Genomic DNA, 25,680 nt, shown 5'->3' with positions numbered 1-25,680 from the left:
TTTCTTTTTCATATAAATCTCACAAATCCAAATTTATTTATCTCAGACTTAAACTTAATAGCTTGCACAACTTTCGTAACTTATACGACTGTTAACCAATCGAACATATACCTACGCTAAATACTTTTATTCTTATGGAAATGTTTCTCATTTTTCTTATTTTACATTCATGTTTTTAGCACTAATATGTTATACCGTTGGTATTCATATTTATAGCACTATGTTATACTATGATCTAGCAGTGTCAAGTGTTTACTTCTTTTTACTTTTTACTTTTTGTGATAAACTTGAATGGACAAGGTAACGCAATTATGAATTGTATTCTGTACTTAATTTGGTATGGGATTTAACTTGGCGTTGATATCAAATTTTTTATACAAATAATACATATCATTAATACATAAAAACGAACGTGGTTTATAAATCAAAACTTATAAAAAGAAGAGCATAAAAACCACCGCACAAGATATTGTTTGTAATATTTAATTATCATTACATTAATAAAACATTAGACGTTTCGGCCACAATCTAGCCATCTTCAGTAAATTCACAATATTCTTAAAACGCAGAATTACATATCTAACATTAAATTCAACCATCGTGTAATATAACTATGTATAAACGTGTTCTTTCATCATGTGAAGGTGCATCGTACAATAATGTTGCAGCGCCAATTGTCATATTGCGAATTATGTAGAACAAGAATTGGAAACTACTATGATTTCATTTAGTATATCGAGTGTTTTGATTGATAAACGCGAAGACAGATTAAGATCGAGTTTGTGAACTCGTGACGATGCGTTGGGAGATAACAAAATAAATCTGAAGCTTATCAATCCAGATTTCCAGATTCTAATTTCAAAAATTTAATCTATTATTAATATTTTCTAGTCGAAATGTATGAGAATAGAATCGTTATCTGTCTTACAACAAAAAAATGATGAATCTCAAGTACATCCTTTATACAGATAGAAATTTGTCGTGATATTGTGTGTTATTATTTGTCATATCATATATGTTACCACTATTTATATATATATATATTAAATAGAATATTGCTTTTATCTCATTCAAAATTTCAGGAAAAAAACATCTCTGACTTAATTCACACTCTGTTAATGAATGGTTATCCTCTTGAATTCATCTTTTCAACAATAAAAAATAGAATTAAAACTTTAGAAAATAGAACGAATTTAGATAGAGAAGATAAAAATAGTGAGTACATCAATAACGAAAGCGACTCTAATTCTAATTTAAAGAAAAAGTTTTTTATACAATAATACCATATTTAAATAAAGTATCAGAAAAAAATTTTAAAAACTATCACATATTCAGGGCTTTAATATCGCTTACAAACCTATAAATAAAATGAATAGATTTATTAAAATTGGAAAAGATTCTTTGCGTAAAGAGGATCATTGTGGAGTGGTTTAGAAAATAAATTGTTTAAATATTATGAGTCTTCTTATATTGGCCAAACAAAAAGAAAATTAAAAACTCGAATAAAAGAACATAGGGCTGACATAAGAAAATCCACCTCGGAGATGTCAGTGGTTTCACGTCACCAGTTGAATAAGATGCATGAATTGGATTGGGATAATATCAGAATTTTAGACACAGAACAATCATTAATGAAAAGAAGAATTTCTGAAATGATATACATAAAAAGCCAAATAAGTACAATAGTATCAATAAGCAAAGTGAAGCACACTGAAGGTTTGCCCGATGTTTATCTGCCTTTTCTAAAGAAAGATCTCTCTCACACTTAATAAATAATTCTAGAACATTCTAAACTTTTGACACATGTGTGTATATATATATATATATATGTATATATATATATATATACATATATGTATATATATATATATAAATGGGTTCATTACGATAATCCCAAGCGCAGAAAATCATGGGGAGTTCCCGGCTATGCTTCCACGTCGACGTTCCAAACCGAATATTCACGGCTCCAAGATCATGCTCTGTATTTGGTGGGACCAGCTCGGTGTAGTATATTATGAGCTGTTTAAACCGACTGAAACAATCACAGGCGATCAATATCGAACGCAATTGATGCGTTTGAGCCGAGCATTGAAAGACAAACGGCCGCAATACAACGAGAGACACGATAAAGTGATTTTGCAGCATGACAATGCTCAACCCCATGTTGCGAAAGTGATCAAGACATACTTGGAAACGTTGAAATGGGAAGTCCTACCCCACCCGCCGTATTCTCCAGACGTTGCTCCCTCTGACTATCACTTGTTTCGATCAATGGTACCTGGCTGACCAGCACTTCCGGTCTTATGAAGAAGTCAAAAATTGGATCGATTCGTGGATCGCCTCAAAAGATGATCAGTTTTTTCGACGCGGGATTCGTATGCTGCCCGAAAGATGGGAAAAAGTAGTGGCCAGCGATAGACAATACTTTGAATCATAAATGTATAACCAGTTTTTTACAATAAAGCCTCGAATTTTGGAAAAAAACCGCATGAGCAAAGTCATACGCCTTATATATATATACAAGGTGCGTCCCAAAATTTTCCGAACTTTCGAAATAAAACAACAACGGTTTACTTTTTTTTTCAAATTCAAATTGTTTATTCAAAGTAGTCCCCGTCGGACTCAATACAACGTTTGGCACGATCTAAAAGCATTTCAAATGAGTGTTTTATGTCGTTCAAGGCACGTCCTTCAGAATAGTGGTACAAGCCCTTTGGATGTCTTCTACGTCCACATACCGCTTTCCTTTCATGGACAAATGCATTTTGCCGAATAGGTAGAAGTCACAAGGTGCCATATCAGGCGAATACGGGGAATGGTTGATTGTTAAAATGTGATTTTTAGTCAAAAAATCAGTGACAAGTGTCGAACGGTGAGATGGCGCATTATCGTGTAACAAGCGCCAACTTCCTCCTTCGCGATATTCTGGCCGAATACGACGAATGCGGTGCACCAAACGCTTCAAAACGCTTACATAGAATACAGCATTAACTGTTTGGCCTGCTGGAACGAATTCTTTGTGCACAATACCCTTCGAATCATAAAAACAAATGAGCATTGTCTTCACTTTTGACTTCTCTAAACGCGATTTTTTGGGTTTTGGGTCGTTTCGCGCCTTCCATTCCGCGCTTTGACGCTTGGTTTCTGGATCGTATTGAAAACACCACGTCTCGTCACCAGTAACAATGCTATAAAGGAAGTTTTGGTCCTTTTTTGCTTCCTTAATAATGTCCTTTGAATGTTGAATTCGATGCATTTTTTGGTCGTCAGTCAACTTGTGTGGAACAAATCGTGCACAGACTTTTTGTAGGCCCAAATGTTCGGTCAAAATGCGATAAATCGTTGATTTGGGGATGTTCAATTCCATTTCCATGTATCTCACTGAAGATTTTGGCTCATGCTTGATGAAATTACGCACAACTTCGATGGAATTTTCGTTAATTGTCGATTTTGGGCGACCTGTATGTGCGTCGTCATTTATGTCCTCACGACCGTTCTTGAATCGCGTATACCACTCATAAACACTGGCACGGGCTACACAATTATCACCATAAACTTGTTTCATCAAATTATGGGTTTCGGTAAATGTTTTACCAAGTTTAAAACAAAACTTAATATTGGCTCTTTGTTCGAAGTTCATTCTCGTACCGATGTATACAACATACTGACACTTGAGACGCCATAACTTCGTTTCCACTGAACCAAATGTCATGAAATTTTTACTGGAAGTCAGCTAGGGATGTACCTTTCAAACGCGCAATCGAACACACGGATGGCGCCACCCGACCTATCCCTATTGAAAAAGTTCGGAAAATTTTGGGACGCACCTTGTATAGTGGTAACATATATGACAAATAATAACACACAATGTCACAACAAATTTCTATCTGTGTAAAGGATGTACTTAAGATTCATCATTTTTTTGCTGTAAAACAGGTAACGATTCTATTCTCATACATTTCGACTAGAAAATATTAATAATTAAATTTTTGAAATTAGAATCTGGAAATTCTTATTCTACATAATTCGCAATATGACAATTGGCGCTGCAACATTGTTGTACGATGCACCTTCACATGATGAAAGAACACGTTTATACATAGTTATATTACACGATATATTACACGGTTGAATTTAATGTTAAATATATGTAATTCTACATTTTAAGAATATTGTGAATTTACTGAAGATGGCTAGATTGTGGCCGAAACGTCTAATGTTTTATTAATGTAATGATAATTAAATATCACAAACAATATCTTGGGCGGTAACTTTTATGCTCTTCTTTTCCTAAACATATCATTAAAGTTAATATTATCATTTGATACATCAGTTTTTTTCGAAAAGTAATAATCTTTGACAGAGAATTAAAGCTGTTATACTTGAGTTGGAACAAGAAGACCGTCAATAAAAATATCCTTAAAGAAAAATTAAAACTACTATTAATTGGGTTGAATAGTTAGATTTTATTCGAGAAGCACATATTCTTATCACCTTTTTTTACCTTTTTTAAAATGATTTTTATAATGATATCATGTAGTGAACGTCTTCTCATAAACAATTTACCTTATAATTGACTCAAGAAATAGATTTTTCATGTGTTTATATGAAATTTGAAGGGGACCAAAATTGACTCCTATTGACCATTTTTCTTCGTGATATAATTTTTATATAATAAATTTTAAAGGAGAATTAAAGATATAATTACTTAAGTGAAAACGTTAAAACGATGGTCATCTGTATTTTCCGAAAAATGATAATTAATAAATACCAGTGTATAATTTGCTATATATATATAATATATATATATATTTATAAAATTTTATTTATATTTTTGTTTCTATCCGATTTTAAATATTACATATTATATTCGTTATTTTATATAAAACAGAATTAAGTTATAAACAAATGAAGATCAAGGACGAAGAAGCCGAATTTTTATTATCATTTTTTGCGTAATTAACAAATACAGTGTATAATATCGTTTCTGTTCGATCTTCTTTTGTTAAACCGTTTCCGTTCTTATTTTGTTACGTAATATTAAATTAAAAACAAACAGAAATCGATAACGAATAAATGGCTTTTTCATTACCATTTGCTAGCTTAGTAAATACCAACGTATAATTTCCTTTCTATCCAATTTCCTTTTGTCAAATATTAGATTATAAACAAATGGAAATCGATGATAAATCAATGATAAATAAATCACTTGTTCATTATCATTTCTTAGTTTTAGTTAACAATTACCGACGTAATTTCGTTTCTGTTCGATCTTCTTTTGTTAAATATTAAGTTATAAACAAACGGATAAATATTAAGTTATAAACGGGATAAATATTAAGTTATAAATCGAGATCGAATAGATTGCTTTGTCATTATCATTTTTCAGCTTAGTTAACAAATACCAGTGAATAATTTTATTTCCATTTGATTTCTTTTAGTTAAATATTAATTATAAACAAATACAGTTCGATGACAAATAAATCGCGTTTCATTATCATTTCCTTAGCTTAGTTAACAATTATCAGTGTACAATTTCATTTCCATCCGATCTCCTTTTGTTAAATATTAATTTATAAACAGATAAAGATAGAGATCGAATAAATCGCTTTGCCATTATCATCTTTTGATTTAGTTAAGAAATGTAGTATATAGCTTCGTTTCCATTCGATCTCCTTTTGTTATGTATTAATTTATAAATAAATAGAGAGATCAATGACGAATAAATCGCTTTTCATTATCATTCTCTGGCATGGTTAACAGTTACTAGCGTATAATTTTGTTTTCATCTTATCTCTTTTTGTTATATATTAATTAAGTTATAAATGATCTCCTTTTGTTAAATATTATAAGTTATAAACAAATGAACCGAGATCAAATAAATCGCTTTTTATCATTTCCTAGCTGAATTACTAACAAAAGTTATTAACAAATACACATAATTTTGTTTACCATGCACTACTAGCACTTCTTGCATCAATACGCTAACGCACTTTCGCGCCAAAACGTCCAACGTATACAGTATATTGCAGGGTCCCTCAACTCCATTCATATAACGTATCCTAGCGTTAGTGCTGCCATCTATAAGAGTGCCGTGAACTTTTTAGTCAAAATTCAATATGGCGTCAAAATTTAACATGGCGACAAACGTGAATGTGCTGTGTAATACTATGTAACATTGTGCAATCGTAAATGATCATAAATGATCGTAAATGATCATAAATAAGAAAGATCTCTCTGGATCTCCTGATCTCTCCGCTGAAGGAGGATTTTATACCTGGTTCAATCCAGTTCAACCTGGTTCAATCATCATATACACTTTATTCAAGACTGTTCAAGACACGTTATTACGTTATTACGTTTTATTCAAGATTATTCAAGACACTGATCTTTGGCTGAGAGCTGGTAAGTGCTCTTAAAAAAAGCTGCATTCCTGTTGTAGATGATTTTTATATATGCATGAATTATCTATATATGTATTGTAATTGATTTCTGTATCTGCTTCGTTTCATGTTCGAACTTTATACTAATGTTTTTGCAATTGTATTTGTTTATTTTACTTATATGTACATATATGACATCTACTCATTGTATACATAGTATGCTTTCCTTTAGAGGACACACTCGACACAAACATCATTCTATCTTTATCATTCGTTGAACGTTAAGAAAGATAGAACAACATTTGTGTGTCTAAAAAGAAAGCAGCCAAAATTAATTAAACATTGTATAATTATTATTAAAAAACAATAATTTTAAGGTAAAAAGATGGGACTTGTTGTATCTCTGGTTGCACTTCTACCGCTAAAGAACCATCACATAAATTTCCCAAAAATCCATACAGGTGTGTTGAATGGACAAAAAGTTTGAATTTAAATCACTTAAGAAATTGTAATAGCAACGAATTGCAAAAGCTCAAAGTATGTCATAAACATTTCCGCAAGACAGATTATTCCTGTTCTAAACTTCATCATGTTTTGAATGATACAGCAATTCCATTTATAGAAGAATATGAAGTTCAGAACATGCAAATGGAAGAAATACAGGAATCAAATAAATTGCAATAAATTAAGCAAAATGTTGAACATATTGATCACAATCTATTGATTGAACAAATAATGAAGAACAATACGATGCTCATGACATACGAGTCGAAGAAATACACGAACGAAACTAATTACAACAGATCATGCAAATTGTTGATAAACATACAAATCAATTAGAAAATTACGCAGATCGACTACAACTGTTAGAAAAAAAAGTCTTGTTTTGCAAAGTTCATCAACACGCCCAGATTTATAACAAATGATATGTAAAGCTAATCTTTCTCCTATACTCCAAAGATTGTATAAAACAATAACAAAATTAAAACATGAAAAAGAATGTTTAAAACGTCTTCTGCAGAGAAACAGAAAAATTAAAGAACAGACGAAAACATTATCTCTGAAAAGGAGCAGCAAGAAAAATTTATTAAATAATTCGATAAAAATCCAAGAACGGTTTATCAATATGATTTTCAGAAATAACGATGTTCCTCCTAAGGTAATTAATTTATATTGAATGCATTTAAAATATCATAAATTAATTTCTTATTTAAGTATTACACATTGTAAGAATTTAAAAATTAAGTAAAAATAATTAAGCTTAAACAAGCATTAGCAAATAAACTAAGCAAATATTATTAATTTTCTGAGTTATAAATAATTAAAATGTTTGATTTAAGTGGATAATATTATACACACACAATATATATTTATAATATTGGGTATGGGAATAAGTTTCCACCCATTGCAGAAAGATGTCGTTAGTAGCATTGCTCGTGTGTTTGATAGAACGGCAAGACATGTTTTTGAAAGGTGTGTGTCCAAACTTTTGAGCCCAATAGATAGCATTCATTTGAAACGTAACAAAGAGTAACTTTTTTTGCGTTGAAGATGTCGGAATTTATTCCAAAAAAGCAACATTTGCGGGAAGTTTTACTCCATTATTTTATTTTAAAGAAAAGTGCTGCGGAAACGCATCGTTTGCTCGTAGATATTTACGGTGAGCATGCTACCGAAAACTAGTAGTAAAGAATGGTTTCGACGATTCAATAGTGGTGATTTTGACGTGCGTGACAAAGAACGCGAAGGTGCACCGAAAAAATTTGAAGATGCAGAATTGCAAGCATTACTCGAAGATTCGTGTTTATCGCTCGATAGGTTGGCAAAAGAGTTAAATGTTGATAGATCCACTGTTGGAAAACATCTACACGCAATGGGAATGATGCAAAAAGAAGGAAATTGGGCGCCATACAAAATTTGAAAGAGAGAGAAACATGGAAAGACGTTTGGTCATCTGCGAGATGCTTCGTCAATGACAACAAAGGAAGGATTTTCTACATCGTATCGTAACTGGCGATGAAAAATGGATCTACTACGATAACCCTAAACGCTTGAAGGCATGGGTGATGCTAGGTGAACCAGGTCCATCAACGCCAAAACGAAATATCCATGCTTCGAAGATTATGTTGTCTGGTGGGATCGAAGAGGTATTATATATTACGAGCTGCTCAAACCGTCCGAAACCATTACTGGCGATCGTTATTGGCTACAACTGATACGTTTAAACCAAGCTTTGAAAGAAAAACGATCGGAATGGGACAATAGGCACAACAAGCTGATTCTGTTACATGACAACGCTAGGCCATACGTTGCAAAACCGGTCAAGAAATACTTAGAAGGAGTAAAGTGGGAAATTCTGTCCCACCCGCCGTATTCACCGGACATTGCCCCTTCAGATTTCCATTTGTTCCGATCCTTTCTGAAGAACGATTCAATTCTTATGAAGGTATCAAAAAATGGCTTGATGAATGGATCGCTTCAAAAGAACCAGATTTTTTCATTCGAGGAATCCGTTTATTACCGGAAAGGTGGGAGAAAGTTGTCGCTTCTGAAGGAGAATACTTTGAATAAACTCACTTATATAGATTTGTTTAAATAAACACATCTTTTTCATTTAAAAAGGGCGGAAACTTATTCCCATACCCAATATATATGATACATATATAATATATATATATATATATATATATATATATATTAGGTGTTGGAATTAATTCGTAGCGTTTTTAATGAAAGAATGTTATTTATTTCACATGAGCATTAAAAAATACATTAATGAAAGTACTTCCCATCACTTGTAAAACGCTACGAATTAATTCCAACACCTAATATATATGCACTCGATTAATAAAACAATATTTGCAACATATAACAAAAGATTTTAGTAATGAAAGAGATAAATATGTTGCGTTAGTCTGGGATGAAATGTCTCTGTAACCCTTTTTATCATATAATAAAAAGTACGATAAGATAATTGGTTTGGAAGACTGGGGTACAAAGAGGAGCAGAAAAATTGCGGATCATGTCATAGTATTTTTTTTGAGAAATTTGATAACAGGCCAGAAATTTGATAAGATGCCATTAAAATATTTAATAAATGAAAGCAATCAAATGCGCATAACAAAATGTTTACGTCTAAGTATCACTAAATATATATAACAAAATATATATATAATTTTTTCATTACAAATGTACATATTTGTTATATTATAAACAAATTTATTTTTTTATTTTATAAAAAATAAATAAAATTTTTTGTGTTACAGAAAATAGTTTTATAATAAAAAATAGAGAAATTATACTGGTTTATAATTACGTTCATCTGTTAAAAGGAGTTCGAAATAACTTATTAACCAAAGATTTGGATACAGACATTATCAACAAAAAGTATAAATAAAATTAAATATGCCTCGTGAGATCACGTTATCTTAACATATGAAATTAATAAACTGTGTTTAATGAAACAACGTTAACTTCCTAAGATAACGAAAAAACATGTTGATCTTAAACTCATATCTAAGATGAGAGTTAAATATGCAGCCGAGATTTTCAGCAATACTGTTACAAATTTTATGGATGTCTTAAAATTATATGGAGGTAAGGCAAGAATTTGAAATTAATGTATCAATAATACATAAAATACTTTTCTCTTGATTTTTTCAATTGTTAAGCTTTCAATTACAATATTTATTTTTAAATGTGTTTAAATATGTTCATTTTCATTATTAAATATAACTATTTTTATAATTATCATTTATTGCTTCAGGAATTGTCCAAGTACGAGACAAAGTAATACAGTTACCAAATAATGCTAAAGCAACGTTCGAAATATTATCATTTTTCAATTATTTATTTGACTCTTTCAACGGCAAAGAACATCAAGGATTGAGTAGCATATTATCTTCTTCCAGTGGACATTTTGAATTTTGGATAGAAGCTTGCGAGAAATTAAAAAAGATGCGGTATGTCGACAAAAAATCTCATTAAATTCCAAGAAAGAATCCTCCTAAATGTCTTGCTAATTGGATATGGACCATTATAGTTGCAAAAGATATATGGTTTATATTGAAAAATGCTGGTTTTGAATATTTGAATTTAAAATACCTTAATCAAGATGTAATAGAGAATTATTTCAGTTAAGTTAGAAGTAATTCATACGCAAATACTAATCCAACTCCCGAACAATTCCAAGGAATATTTAAAACTAAATTAATTTCTAATTTAACCTCTAAACATTCTATTAGATCGAATTGTATAGACACTGATGAAGCAGTAACATTAGCATTTACGGAATTAATAAATTTAAATGAATTTATTAAAACATCGCAAAATATTGAAACAACAAACGAAATTAACATTAATGAGGAAAACATATCTGTTTCAGTACAAAATAAGATATTTATAGATTCAAATAAAATTATAGATGTTATTAATTGCAATAATATAATGCAATGTGAAATATGCCGCCATTATTGTAACATTCTATATATATTTATTGGGATTTTTATTGCTGAATAAGATAAAAATACAGAGCTTGGTTTCTGGCGTGTGCGAACAATAATAAAAAAGGTTAGGTTAGTACGAGAAGGGTGCTCACGCCATCTGTCAGGTAACTGATATAATAATAAACAAGAACACGTGATATACATATAGTGGGACTAACGGCATACAATCAACACCCCCTCTTGACGTAGTCTCACTCGATAAAAAGAAGATTACAGCAATGGAGCAGCTTTGCATGGAGTAGAGGCTTCGTTAGCATGTCCGCTGGGTTCTCTGTGCCCGCAATATGTTTAACTTCCACGTTGTTGTCTCCAACAGTCTGTCGTAGAAAATTAAAGCGAACATTGACGTGCTTGGTTTTCTTCTTTATTTCCTCGGATTTTGACAGCTTAACAGCCGCTTCATTGTCGCAATAGATTATTATTGGTTTCTCAGAAGACATCATGAATTCTTTCATGAGATCTTTAATCCATATGGCTTGTTTCGATGCTTCATAAGCAGCCTGCAGTTCAGCAACAGTTGTGGAGTCAGCGACAATCGTGCTCTTCTGTGATTCCCAGGATATTGGTCCACCGTTTAATACGAACACATGTCCATAAGTATTAGGTGCGCAACTAAGTTCTCGCTGTTATTTTGATGGCATTTCCATCAAAATAATAGCGAGAACTTAGTTGCGCACCTAATACTTTTAGCAGTGTCCGGACATCCAGCATAGTCTGAATCACAATATCCAACAACTTCGTTTTTACCTTCACCAAACTGAATTCCTACTGACATTGTGCCTTTTAAGTAACGGAAAATTCTTTTCACTTCCTTCACGTTATACGGTGTTGGTGCTTCAACAGCGCGAGCAGCATGATTAACCTGAAACGAGATATCTGGTCTCGTATGCGTCGCTGCATATAGTAAACATCCAATAGCCTGTCGATAAGGGAATGGAACTCCAAATGTTTCATCGTTCGTTAGTTGATATTTCCTAATTTGAACTTCTCCCGGAGTATGGACTTTGTTACAATTTTCCATGCCAAAACGAGCGAGCATATTACGAATATATCCCTGTTGATTTACGCGAATACGTCCTGATCTTCGGTCAACATTTAGTTCCAAATCTAAGAAACAGGTTGGCTCTTCGATCTTTATCTCGAAGCCCTCATGAAATCTAGCAATTCAGTCACAACGTTTTCTGGTTGTCCAGCAACGAGGATGTCGTCTACATATATTGCCAACAACAAACGCCCCTTCTGACCATTTCCATAATATATGCAAGGATCAGCTATAGAACGAATCAAACCGAAGGCTGTGACAAGCTTATTAAATTTCTTGTTCCAATTCCGAGGTGACTGCTTCGGACCATAGAGCGATTTTTTTTAATTTCCAAACTTTTCCATCATCAATGTCTACTGCATCAGGAGGTCGCACATAAATTTCTTCCTCGATGTCTTCGTAGAGAAATGCCGACTTGACATCGCATTGCTTGATCACCAGCTTCTCATGAGCTGCAATAGCTAACAAAATTCTAATTGAATCCATACGAACTACAGGTGCGAATGTCTCGGTAAAATCAATCCCGCGTTTTTGACTGTATCCACGGCAAACAATTCTAGCCTTTAGCTTGTTGATTTCACCATTTGGATATCGTTTGATCTTCAATACCCAGCCTGTGTCAATAACATTCTTTTCTGATGGCAAGACACATGTCTCAACCACATCATTTTTCGCGAAGGAATCGAGTTCATCTTGCATAGCCATTTGCCATCCAGTGGAGTCCTTACCCTCAAGAGTCTCTCTTGCTGTCTTGGGTTCTTCCATGTTTAACGCCATCAGGACTTCATGCCCTCCTTGTTGCTTCTCGTCAAGAACATCCTCACTGATGATGCTACGACTTCGGAGCTTCATGGTTAAAGATCCACTGGGTTTGCGTACATTTGTTGACTTCGGATGAGTAGATACTTTAACGATCTCATTTACAATCTCAGTAGAATCATTTTCTTTGACTTCATAAGTTTCGTCATTGGTGGATAATGATTTTATCTCGTCTTCTACATAGAAAGAATTTTGCTTTCCTTCATTGAATTTTACATCACGTGCGATGCGAACATCTTGAAGATCCTGAAAGTAAACTCGATACAGTTTCGTACTCGATACTCGATCCGTAACCTATCAGCTGACCTTTTCGAGCTTTCTTGTCGAACTTATTTCGCTTCGGTTTTGGGATGTGCACAAAAACATCACAACCGAATGCACGCAGATGTTCAATCGGCTCCTTCCCATGCCAGAGTTCATACGATGTCTTCTTTAGATCACGAGTGGCGACGAGATTGGACAGATAACAAGCAGTCGAGACACACTCGGCCCACATAAACTTTGGCAAGTTTGCATCTGCAAGTAGAGATCGAGCCTTTTCTGTAAGAGATCGAATGGCACGTTCGGCCATACCGTTCGACTGTAGTGTATACTCAACACTCAACTCATGCTTGATTTTATGTTCTTTCAGAAGAATTCTTGAAATGATGTACCAATGAATTCAGTGCCTTGATCAGTCCGCAAAATCTCAATTGGATGACCCGTCTCTTCCTTGACTTCCTGAATCACTTTCTTGAATTCTTCGACAAGTTCCTTCTTTTTCAGCATGGCAACTTTCTTGTATCCTGAGCTCTCGTCAACAAAAACAGCAAAATATTTGCAACCACCTGCCGATTCAATTGAAACCTTCCCACTAAGGTCGCAGTGAATTTTTGCACCTGGCTTGAAATCCTTATTAACGATTTCCTTGTATGGTCCTTTGGTCATTTTTCCAAAAATACAGGCTTCGCAGAAGAAATCTTCTTTTCCAATTGCACAATATCCTTTAGATTCTAATAGAGCTTTGACCTTGTTTTTTCCTGCATGTCCAAGTCGACGGTGCAAAGTTTCCCATGATGCGGAGATCTCCTTCTGAGCCGTGCAAACCTTAGCTGGTTTCTCGACTTTGATCAGCATTCGATATGTCGAGTGTCCTTTTTTAATACCACGGACAATCACCTCGCCTTTTGAATTCTTTACAACAACCTCTGACTTACTAAAAAGTGCTTCGTAACCAAGGTCAGTCGTGGCTACAATAGAGAAAAGATTGAATGGTCCAAAATCAGGAAAATCAGGAACTAACCTTACATCCTTGAGACATCTCGGCATCCACTCTTTACCGTTATGGACTGTTACATTTATTTTGCCAATAGCCGTCGCCATTAGAATCCTGCTATCCCCTATTTTCACTTCTTCCGGAGGATCCAATGCCTTTGATTCTACAAACCAATCACTATTACGAGTAATATGGCTGTACGCACCTGAATCACCGATCCACTCATCAATATCTCCTAATTGTTGTTTTGCTGGCATTGCCACACGATTGCTAGACGAACGTCCTTCTGAGCTCGTGTCTTTCTTCTCGGATGGGCAGTCACGAGCAAAATGTCCAAAACCTTTGCAGTTGTGACATTGTAGCTTCTTTCGGTCCTTTTTCCAGCCTGCTTTCTTCTTACCTTTGAAAACTTCTCGGTCTTTCTGATCTTTCTGACCAGATAACGCTACATCATGATTTCCGGATGACGTCACGTTAACGTCACGTTCGACATCTAACAATTTTGCTTGTAATTGTTCCATCGTAATGTCCTTCGTAGGACAAATCCGCCATACTTGCTTGAAGTTATCAAACTTTTGCGGTAGACCACGAACAATTTTTGTAATAATCATTTCCTTTTCGATGTTTAATTTTTGCGCCTTGAGCTTATTTTCAATGAGCATAAGCCCTGAAATATACGACGTCATAGTCATATCGTCTTTCCAGTGATAGTCGTTGTATGCTTCCAATGCAGCCAGCTTCGTCGTGTTTGAAACCTCGTCATAATGTCCCACGAGAGTCTTCCACATATCAGCGGATGATTTACAGGCGACCACCAAATTAAAATGTGCATCATCGAGAGATTTACTTAACAAAGACCTCGCCAAGGCGTCCTTCTTTTTCCAATCAGCCAGTGTGGCATCCGTTGGTTGCTCTCTCGATCCATCAGCCACATCAAACACATCGTTTGCTTCGAGATGAGCCTGAATTTCAAAACGCCAACGAACGTAACTGCTTGAGTTCAGTTGCGTAACAGACTTCAAGTTTATTTCCATCCTTGCAGATTCAAGCGATGTTACTTGGACCTCTGTCTTCCTTGCACACACTATCACTCTCCTTTTTTTATTATTATTATAGCCGTTCACACTCCTGGGCCCATAACCTATTGGGATTTTTATTGCTGAATAAGATAAAAATACAGAGCTTGGTTTCTGGCGTGTGCGAACAATAATAAAAAAGGTTAGGTTAGTACGAGAAGGGTGCTCACGCCATCTGTCAGGTAACTGATATAATAATAAACAAGAACACGTGATATACATATAGTGGGACTAACGGCATACAATCAACAATATTACAATGTATTAAATATGCTTTAGAAGTCATAGAAATCGAATTTCAAAATGTCTGCCATCAATTTCAAGTTTTTAAAAAATTAATGAAAATATTAGACGATAAATGTTTTTCAACGTGTACATTTCATTGCATACTTTCAAAAACAATATTATTAATGACAATTATAGAACAATTTATTAAAACATGGTGCATATTTATGAAATAATTTATTCGGAAAAAATGATAGCATTTGATAATTATATGTATAAAGCAGCTCAAAATTTATCAGTAAAATATAAAAAAAAATAATGGTCTTATTTCACCGATTCTTTTTAAGTTTTTTGTAAACCTAGAACAGTAAAAAGCCTAGAATAGTAAAAAAATTTAGGTTGAACAAAAACCTAACCTACGAAGTAAAAATATGTATGCTTGAAAGATTAATGAGCATTTTATTAAAATTTAAAAAACGATAAATTATGTAAAACACTAAATGTTAAAATTAAACACTAATCATATATGCACATGTCAAACATTGTACATTATATATGTTTTGTATACACTTGCATACATATACAATAAAAATACTGTATTTCCAAATATTGTTTTCAAATTTATTTTACATTTCTTGTTGGTCTGAATATATATATGAGCATAGCGCCATGTTGGATTTTGACTAAGAAGTTCACGGCACTCTTATAGATGGCAGCACTAACGCTAGGAACGTTTTATAAATGGAGTTAAGGGACCTGGTATATTCTGGCTGGTCGACGATAACGAATAATAACGACGACTTAAAAACGTATCTTAAAAAAGTTTCACATCGGGATTATATTACAATCTCCGCTCATAGGGCACATAGAAAAAAAATCAAAGCACTTTTATTACACAATTTGAGTGAACGCTATCGATTAAACGTATCTAGAACTTGATCGGTTCAGCTGTTATTGAAACCCAATAATTTCAATCTCCGCAACTCACGTAAAGGAACCACGGTAGTGTCGTTGTACTTGGCTTAGCGCTGAGACACTACACTGTTAGAAAAACAGAAATTTGCTTCCGTTACATGTAATGGAAGCAAATTTTAAGTAGATACATTAAAAATATTTAATATTGTCAATAAAAATGAGATTATAAGTAATTTAAATTTAACGTTTATTTACGTTAAATTTCATGTAAATCTAAATAAAATTTAATAAAAAATGTACTAAATTTTGTAAAATTTTATGAAAAGTACACTAAATTTCATGTACATGTACACAAATATACTTTTCAGTTGCAGACATTAAATTTAATTTAGTGTCATAAAATTGAATTTAATTTATATAACTTAAAAGTACATTAAATTTCATGACATTTTTAAGTGTCAGATTTAATATACTTTAAGATCAAACTTTTAATATACATACACAAATCTTATGGATGTAAGATCTAATTAACTATCTATAAGATTTGTATATTGATCTGTAAATTATTTTTATATCACATTTGATTTAATCTAATTATCACATTAGATATCTAGATACAAATGCATTTTCACTGGCAATTTATAGGACGTATAGTTAAGGTGGTCCTCTAATAAAGTCGAAAATTCGGGGTGCTTCACCAAAGCCCATCCAAAATTACAAATCTCTGCAACTTGGATAAAATATTAAAACTATATGTGTATATCTTAATAAAATAGTGTAGAACATATGACAGTAAATTAAGAGCTGTATCTTCATCAAACAAAAACAAGATAAGATTATATATACTTTATTTTTCGAAGTTAAATTTATATGCAAGTTTATGCACGTAAATATCTTTCCAGAATAGTCGTTGACCTATTATTTTTTTGTGACCATTAAAATCGTAATTTTTTAAATTATTATAATCTCGTTTTTGAGAAAAGTCTATAGTAAGATTTGTGTGTAATTAATCAAAGAGTCTACGCGCCTCATTTGTCAATAAGTTGTACGTAAAAAGTTATATGTTACATTTTCAATATTTTTTTCTCTTTCATCGTTAATCTATCGTAGAATTTTGTACATATCAATTTCGGTATCTCAACTCCATTATATAAAAAAATTAGACATTTCTATAATAACTCGATTTACTAAAGAACCACCTTAAACGGATTAAAGAGATTGAGAGTAACGGTTGCTATTTAATCCCAATGATCTCGAAACTAAGCGAACTTTGTTAGAATCCATATTCGCATTGCTATATTCGCAATGCGATGCAAATATCAAACAACCATTCCCATCATTAAATCACCGAAAAGCACAATGCCACGTGACGTCAAATGACTATCAAGGTGCAAAGGACCTCGCACAAATCTTATGACAATGGAATTTCGGTCGAATTGGCTGAATTGATACGTTGTAGATCTTATCGTCTTGATAAAAAGTCTCCACAAGCACGACTCCCTATAATGAACCATTGATTTGACATATACAAAGCGTCATTTTCCAAAACTAGTTAATAGTACAATATTTTATTTTCAACGAGTACGCTGCTGTTACGTCCAGGATGGACTCCCACGACTCTTTTCTTTCGTAGAGATCTGAAATTCGTTGAAATAAAGCAACGTAAAAAAACAACTACGAATAACAAATAAATTGAGCGTTTATAGCCTAAAGAAGACTAAAAATTTTCTTTTTCCACATTAAAAACTAAAATGAAGAATTCAGTATCTCCTCGTAAATGTCGCTCCGAGATAAACTAAAAATCGGTGCAGCAGGGTCAAAAGGACCGAGTCTTTGTCCTTCAGACACCGCGGCTAAAATAATAATAAATATGTCATTGGAAGCATAAGACTGGCGCTAAGATACTTTTTAACAGTCAAGTCGCGGATGATTCTCACGAGTCCATAATCATAAGATACGCGACGTTCAGAGGGTGGAATTTGATGGTCCGGTGTCGACATTACACATGCTTCTTCAACATACTGCACGTACGCAACTTCTCATAAATTTTAAGAATGACCTTTTTACACGCTAACAGATTCCGTTCAATGTTCTTTTCCCCTTTTACCAATTAGAAGGCAAGAAATAGGTCTCACCTCCTAATTAACGAATCTATTCATCAAATAATGCGCTGTTAATCAGAGCAGATTACTATAAAAATCCCGGTTCCGCGAGACTCAAGGCTATTTTCTCCGATTTTTCCTGAGAAACGGACGTAGTGATCCGAAACTGATTTTCTTTTTTCAGCCCAACACTTAACTCTATATTCAGAATGAGTGTGGGAGAAATTCTGTTAAACTCACGTATTTAGTCATCGAAATTAAAAGATTTATGCCCGTATTCATAGTCGGGCCTTATATTTAAGGCTTTCTTAAATTTATTTTCAGATAGGGGAGACCGGGGCTAATAGACTCATTTTTCAATTTCGAATTTTTACAGACGAAATTAAAAGACTTATCGAAAAGATGAATTCTACACCAGTTACTACATACATTCGACTACTTAATAATATTTTAATAATAAGGGGAAACTGATAACTAATATGAAAAAAATGCATTTTTCTAATGCATTCCATCTGATTCAACTAGCCCCAGGATCGGAGTAATTCGACTAAGATTATTAAAATAAAGATTAATGTATTATATTTTAAGTTACATCTTTAGCTACATATTAATAAAACTTTTATAAAATATATTTTAAACACAAACATTCGCTTCGCAGGAAAAACAATACTTCTTTTTACAAAATTTGTTTCATTTCGTGCAAAAAGACATCGAATAAGTTTTCGAGATTGGACATGAGAGAACTTACAACATTTATCACTGAGGAAAATCTCTTTAAAGGAATAAAATTTTAAGTAAGTACTATAAGAGTCGTCATTAAATGAGTCATACAGTTCCATGCTGTGGTTAGTTTACTCCCCATCCGTTTATTTTTTAAAAACATTAACAATATACGATAACAAAGATACATAAACAAAAAATCTATTGGATTTTATTAAGTAAGAACTACACTTATTATCTAAGTAGAAATCAAATATTTCAGACAATTATATACGATTATAAAACAAAAATTTTAAGAATAAAAATATTTACTTAAGTATACGATTTTTTAAAATTGTGGCATAACTTTTATTATAGATGTGCTCACAACAAGATGTTACAGCAGACTTATATAGTCGATAGTCGCTGCTGCGTATTCAGACACGTTTACGCGTGTCTCGTGTTTTATTTTTAATTTTTAGCCTCGATTATTCTATTTACTCCTATATTCAATTGAAACCCTGGTCTCCCCTACTGTACGAATTATTTCATTTGCTGAGCATCTAAAGACAAATTTTAAGAAAGCCTTAAGTAGACAAGGTCTGACTATGAATACGGGCATTGTTGAGAGTCAGTATTGGAGGAAGACATCGAGCTCGGACACCTAATCGTAGAACCAGCAGAATTCGCTAACAAGGGCCTCACTTTACCGAGTTTCTTCAATCAGCTCAGTAGTAAATCTGCATTTCGCTATTCTCCGGTCCCCTTCATCTTTTTTGTTTCATTGGCATATTCCATTTTATTTTTCTTTTCTGCTCGAGTTCCCTCGTAATAGAAAATAAAAAAAGAAGAAACATTGCAGTGCGTTATCGTGGTAACGTTGCTCTCCGCTGCCGCTGCATGAGGTTTATCCATTCTCGTCTCTCTTGTCGACCGGTAGCCTGTGCCCGCCTTAACGTTGGAACATGCAAAGAATATCCGGCTGATCAAATCGAAAATCAACTTACCATCACTCAGAAATAGAAATTTCGTATTTTCCTTCTCAGCACGTTCCTGAGGACTTTAAACTGATCTCCTTCCAGATGACCTCTCCCCCATTTCTTCCTCCTTCGCCTTTATGAATTATCTCCCTTTCCATTAATCCCTTCTAATGACACCGATTCTATCATCAATAATTATGCTCCCGATCGGGTCCCCTTTCTTTTCCATAACATTGACCAATTAATCTATCACGACCTTTTTACACCTATTTCTGATGCCAACCGAGTCATGATCCGAATCGAAAGAACCGACTATTCTTTTTCCGTATTCATATCTGCTCTCGTTCTCCTTTCCCCGACAATTCTGCTCTTCTCTGAGCCTCTTCTTTTTTAATTCCGTCTCTCCTCTGCCACACGATATTTTCACACATGCACATAAAAACATACCTAACCCAAACGAAACAAAAGGATTATAAACCAAAGAAATAGTGTAACAAAAATGCATTGCTAAATATTTCTTTCATTATATTATTATTAAATTTAACCGTTTGTTAATTTGAAAAATCTCTCCTTATATTTATTTTAAATTCTGCCCCGCTTGCACTTCGCTCTCTTCTCGATCACTTGGATTAAGTTCCACCTAAAGCCAGACCAACCGAACGTACAGGCAGCACATCTGGCGTTAAAATTCGCCTTCGTGGTACACTGATCCAGTTTGAGCCTTTTAAACGAAAAAGTATGTTCGACTCGTAACTCCAATTAGCGGAGCACAGCGAAATTTCCACTTCTTTTTGCCTTCGATTCCCGGTTCCTTAAGAGCCACACGAAGCGAAATGCCTTCCGATTTGCGTCAGTCCTTCCCCACAGCTCCCTTGCGGTCCGGAGTCTTGAACACGACCAAATCCAATAATTCTATTGCGTTCACACCCTCAGCTCCATGCGTGCGGAGCTTGAACGTAATACTGCATTCTTATGTGATTATTTGTACTTTCTATTTACATTTTTAAGTAAAATGTTACATTTCCGCATATTTTTGACCGATGAATTGATTCGGAATTATAACTCTTCATTATATCGCTTATTTTTAAGTTTGACTACATATGATATTGTTGCAATATACTATCCTTTGTAACACGAAGATGAGATAATTCTTAGAAATCTGTTATATTATCTATTGTAACTCGAATGTGAGATATTCCTCATAATATGTTAATATAATTAAATATTTGGGTATTTATATATTTCTGCGGCTGATGAGGACTAAGTATAGTCAAAACATACCGTTAAAACTTATCGTCATGAAAATTATAATTTGTGATTAATAAATATTATTTAGAACACCTAACTATAGTTCGTTTAATGTATTGACCTGAGTTTTATTATTTACTAATTTGTTGTAAGTTATACGAACTAAAAGAATTGATATTATTTATATTGTAATATAATTTATTTATTACTCATCGAAAAAAACTATTGTGTCAAATTAAAATTAAAACTCAAATGGTACAATCGTAACTAATCAAGATACTAAAAGTAAAACAATAGTAAGTGGTAATATCTTTGTTATTTAACTCTAATAGTATGTGTAAAATTCATATAAAAAATTTAATGTTATGACAACTAACGCCAAGTTACATTCCACAAAATTTTATGTATCATTCATAAAAAGTTATTTAAAAACGATTAAAAAAAAGGCGCTAAGAATATACATGCTTCTCGAATAGAATTTAAGTGATGCATTACGTATCTTTTTATTATTTCAGCTCAAGTAATATTAGTTTTAATTCTTCTTCAAAAATATTCTTATTGAAGGTCCTCTTATTCCGACCCAAATAATAGCAGTTTTAATTCTCTGTCAAAAATTATTACTCCTTGAAAAAATTAATATACAAAATCAAAAATTAAAAAATAAATAGTACAGTCTTAACTAGCCAAGTTAAATTCTAACAAATTAAAAAGTAAAACTTAAGTGATACTATCTTTGTTATTTACCTCTAATTATATGTAACATTACTAATCAAGTTAAATTCCATATCAAATTAAATAAATAATATTAATTCTAATGATATGTATCATTCGTATAAAAGATTTGATAGCGATAGCTGAAACCAAATTAAATTCTACAAAAGAACTTCACACAAAATCATAGGATATTGGCCCTCAATGAAATTAGCTGAAATTTTAGCATGTTATAGTTCTTGATTCACTGATCAAAAGTGTCCATAGACACAAAGCTAGTTTTTTGTTATAACCGTTTAAAGTATTATTTTATTAACGTTTCAAAATCAAGCTTCTACAATATATCAAGAAATTTTTAGGTAGCAATGCGGACTTTTACCATTTTCATCCTCATTCCTCTCACCCCCACACACATACGCCTGCGCACGTATTTTTACATAAAAAAGGTGCATAAAAATCGAAGCAAATCTTTTTTATTACGAATAAAATTATATCGATGAAAGCTACGAGCCAAAAGAAAAACGATATAAAGTAAATAAAATAATGTATTAAAAAAAATATAAATATAAATAAAGTAACAACAAACGACGTTTCGATCCCAATCGGGTCATTCTCAATGTTAAGCAGAACATAATATAATTATTGAATTCGAATTCCAAATAACTTAATTGAAATAAAATTTAAATAATAGACAGCTTACCAATAATAAAAAAAATACAGATAATAACAGACATAGATTCGCTGGATCTTATCATATGGTTATTAAGCTGAGTCCAAGAAGGTTTTTTTCGCACCAGAACTATTATAACATGCTCCATTAACGATTAGAAAAAATTGTATGTAGAAAGTTAACAATAATAGAATCGTCACTTTTAACATATCGTTCGATAATACGCTTTGGTATATTGAATTATTTAAATGTTCTCATATTAGTTAGGAATACCCTGAATATCTCATATTATGACTTTCATGTCTTGCGATTTCACGATCATTCAAATCTAAAATCTTTATAATTAAACAAATTAATATCACATATTTTCCTATCAATAAGATCTTATTCTATCACTGCATGCAGACTTTATTGCCAAATGTTTATTTTTATATAATAAAACAAGATTTAAAAATTAACCTCAATAACATTTGACAACATTCAATTTCAAAAATCTTTTTTGCAACGATTACACGCATAATTTAATAATGAATTTTCTACTAAATAAGTTTCACTTTAAGAATAAAAAGTTCATGATAAAATCAACACACACGCTTTTTAGTTTAGTAGAACTATCCACTATCTTTAGGAGCTTATTCCATAATAGGCGATTTTATCAACTATACCAAATAATGAGAATAATCCAAGTGATACTATTTTTAACTTTTGTACAATAAAACCTAAGTACATATCTTTATATTCCTGTGGAAGGATTTTCCTATTCCGATTCAAATTACTTTAATTCTTTTTATATGAAATTTTTATATTGCAATTCATTCAAAAACATTTTCCCTTCTAACCAAAATAGTAGTAGTGTTTAATTCTCCTTCAAAACATTATTTAAAATGTTATGACAAAATTGCTTTACCTTGTCCAAGTGTTACTACAAAAAATTAAAGAAATAAACACTTGACGTTGCTGAATCGAATAAGAAAAATTATAACAATCCAAACATTATAATAATAATTAATAGAAATAAATAATAAAAGATAATTACAATTTTAATGCAATAATGTGTTTAATCTGAACGCGTTTAATGTAATTATACTGAATAAAAATTAATTTACATTCGAAATATGTAGTCAATACGTAAAAATTTTTAATACATATTAAACATTAAATTCTGTTAGTATATTTATAATATCTTAATTTATTTGCTCGACCGATTTTTAATATAGTTGACATTGTGTTTCAGTAGGTTATTATTGTTTGTCTTTTTATTGTTTATTTCCTTTTTATTTTCGTAACGCATGTCTTACAAATACAAGTTTATTTATCTTAGACTTAAACCTTGTAGCTTGCACAACTTTCGTAACTTATATGACTGTGTAACCTAATTATATATGTACTGGATGTCCCATTTTAATATCCCATTCCAAATAACTTTTTTATTTTTGATTTTAGAAAAAAAATGTTTCAGACAAAAATTGTATAGCTTTGAGGAGGACATAAAATGGTGTCATTAGTTTGATCTTGAATAGTTGCTTAAAAGTCACGTAAAAATATCTTCAATTTCTTAAATGGGACTCCCTATTTTTTATTGTACATTCTTGTAGATCATCTGAAGAGCTTTTCAAAACACTATAATTAAATTTATTTTCATTAAGTACTTTTCGAATTATAAGGCTTGCAAGTTACAGCACTGCCGGCATTAGCATTATCCATAATGTCCGACAGACGAATAAAACTTCTTGAATGTTGCTTAGGATCATGCTCTGGATAACATTTGTTATGATCAAGGTGATTGGAGATTGTTTCTCTTACTTTTATTTTTATCTAAAAATGAATATTTAGCATAAATAAGAGAGCAATGCCAAGTGTTTACTAAATGAATAAGAGAGCAGTGCCAAGCGTTTACTTCTTTAATTTTTTGTGATAACATTTGAATGACAAGGTAACACAATTTTGTCATAACGCTTTAAATAATATTTTAAAGGAGAATTAAATAACTATTACTTTGATTGAAAGGAAAAATGTTTATGAATCGCGATATAAAAATTTCATATAAGAATTAAAGTCATTCAGATCAGAATAGGAATATTCTTTAATAGAAATACAAAGATATGTACTTATCTTTCATTGTACAAAAGTTAAAAAATAGTACCACTTGGATTATATTTTTTATTTGGTATAGTTGATATGGGATTTAAATTGGCGCCAGCTGTTAATATCAAATCTTTTATAAAATAATACATATCATTAAAGTATTATTTGTTTAATTTGGTATAAGACTTAATTTGGCGCTAATTACTAATATCAAATTTTTTTAATAAATAATATATAAAATTTGATGGAATTTTACTTGACGCCAGTTGATCAAATTTTTTATACAAATGATACATATAATTGAAGTTAAGCAAATAACAAATATAGTACTACTTATTGTTAAAAATTAAAATTTTAAAATTTATAAAGAAATTTATATTTTTCTTTTATAAGTACTTTAAATATTCAAAATAATTATGAAAAGTTTCATTGCGATTCACTAATTAATTATAAAGATTAAGGGTTTTACGTTTTAATTTAATAAAATTTAACTTGGTTGGTTAGACTGTATCAATTATTTTTTAATTTTTAATTTCGTACATCAGTTTTTTTCGAGAAATAATAATTTTGACAGAGAATTAAAATTGCTATTATTTGAATAAAAAGATTTTCAATAAGAATATTTTTGAAGAAGAATTAAAATTATTACTAATTGAGCTGAAATAATAAAAAGATATGTAACGCATCATTTAGATTCTATTCGAGAAGCACGTATATTCTTAGCGCTCTTTTACCTTTTTTCAAAAAGGTAATTTTTTATATGATTAATAAATAAAATTTTGGAATTTAACTAGGCGCCAGTTATCATAATATCAAATTTTTTACAAATGAGATATATACGAGGGCAAGTCAATAAGTTTTTAGAAAAATATAATAAAACATTTTTTTTATCGATTCATTTTTATTTCTCAACATAGTCTTCTTTCAGTTCGATACACTTGATCCAAGGATTCTCCAACTTTTTC

General features: G+C 31.9%; 1 protein-coding gene and 1 pseudogene across 9 annotated transcripts in view; one reads left to right on the top strand and one right to left on the bottom strand.

Annotated features, from left to right (window-relative positions):
* Positions 1-25,680, bottom strand: part of aralar1 (calcium-binding mitochondrial carrier protein Aralar1) — a 289,930-nt gene that overhangs the window by 220,601 nt on the left and 43,649 nt on the right. The window contains exon 2 of one of the 9 annotated variants that reach the window (XM_087402846.1): positions 13,017-15,145. The exons of the other annotated variants lie outside the window; for them this stretch is intronic. Within the exon in view, the coding sequence (XP_087258972.1) occupies positions 13,377-15,145 (1,769 nt within the window). The 3' untranslated portion in view covers positions 13,017-13,376. Of the gene's footprint in view, positions 1-13,016; positions 15,146-25,680 lie in introns of those variants that run through there. 9 annotated transcript variants of the gene reach the window in all.
* Positions 6,213-9,862, top strand: LOC147910722 (uncharacterized; annotated as a pseudogene).

Source organism: Acromyrmex echinatior, chromosome 2 (assembly GCF_024713525.1).
Source record: "Acromyrmex echinatior isolate Ae372 chromosome 2, ASM2471352v2, whole genome shotgun sequence".
NCBI classification, from domain to species: Eukaryota; Metazoa; Arthropoda; class Insecta; order Hymenoptera; family Formicidae; genus Acromyrmex; species Acromyrmex echinatior.
This window is presented reverse-complemented; position numbering and strand designations above follow the sequence as displayed.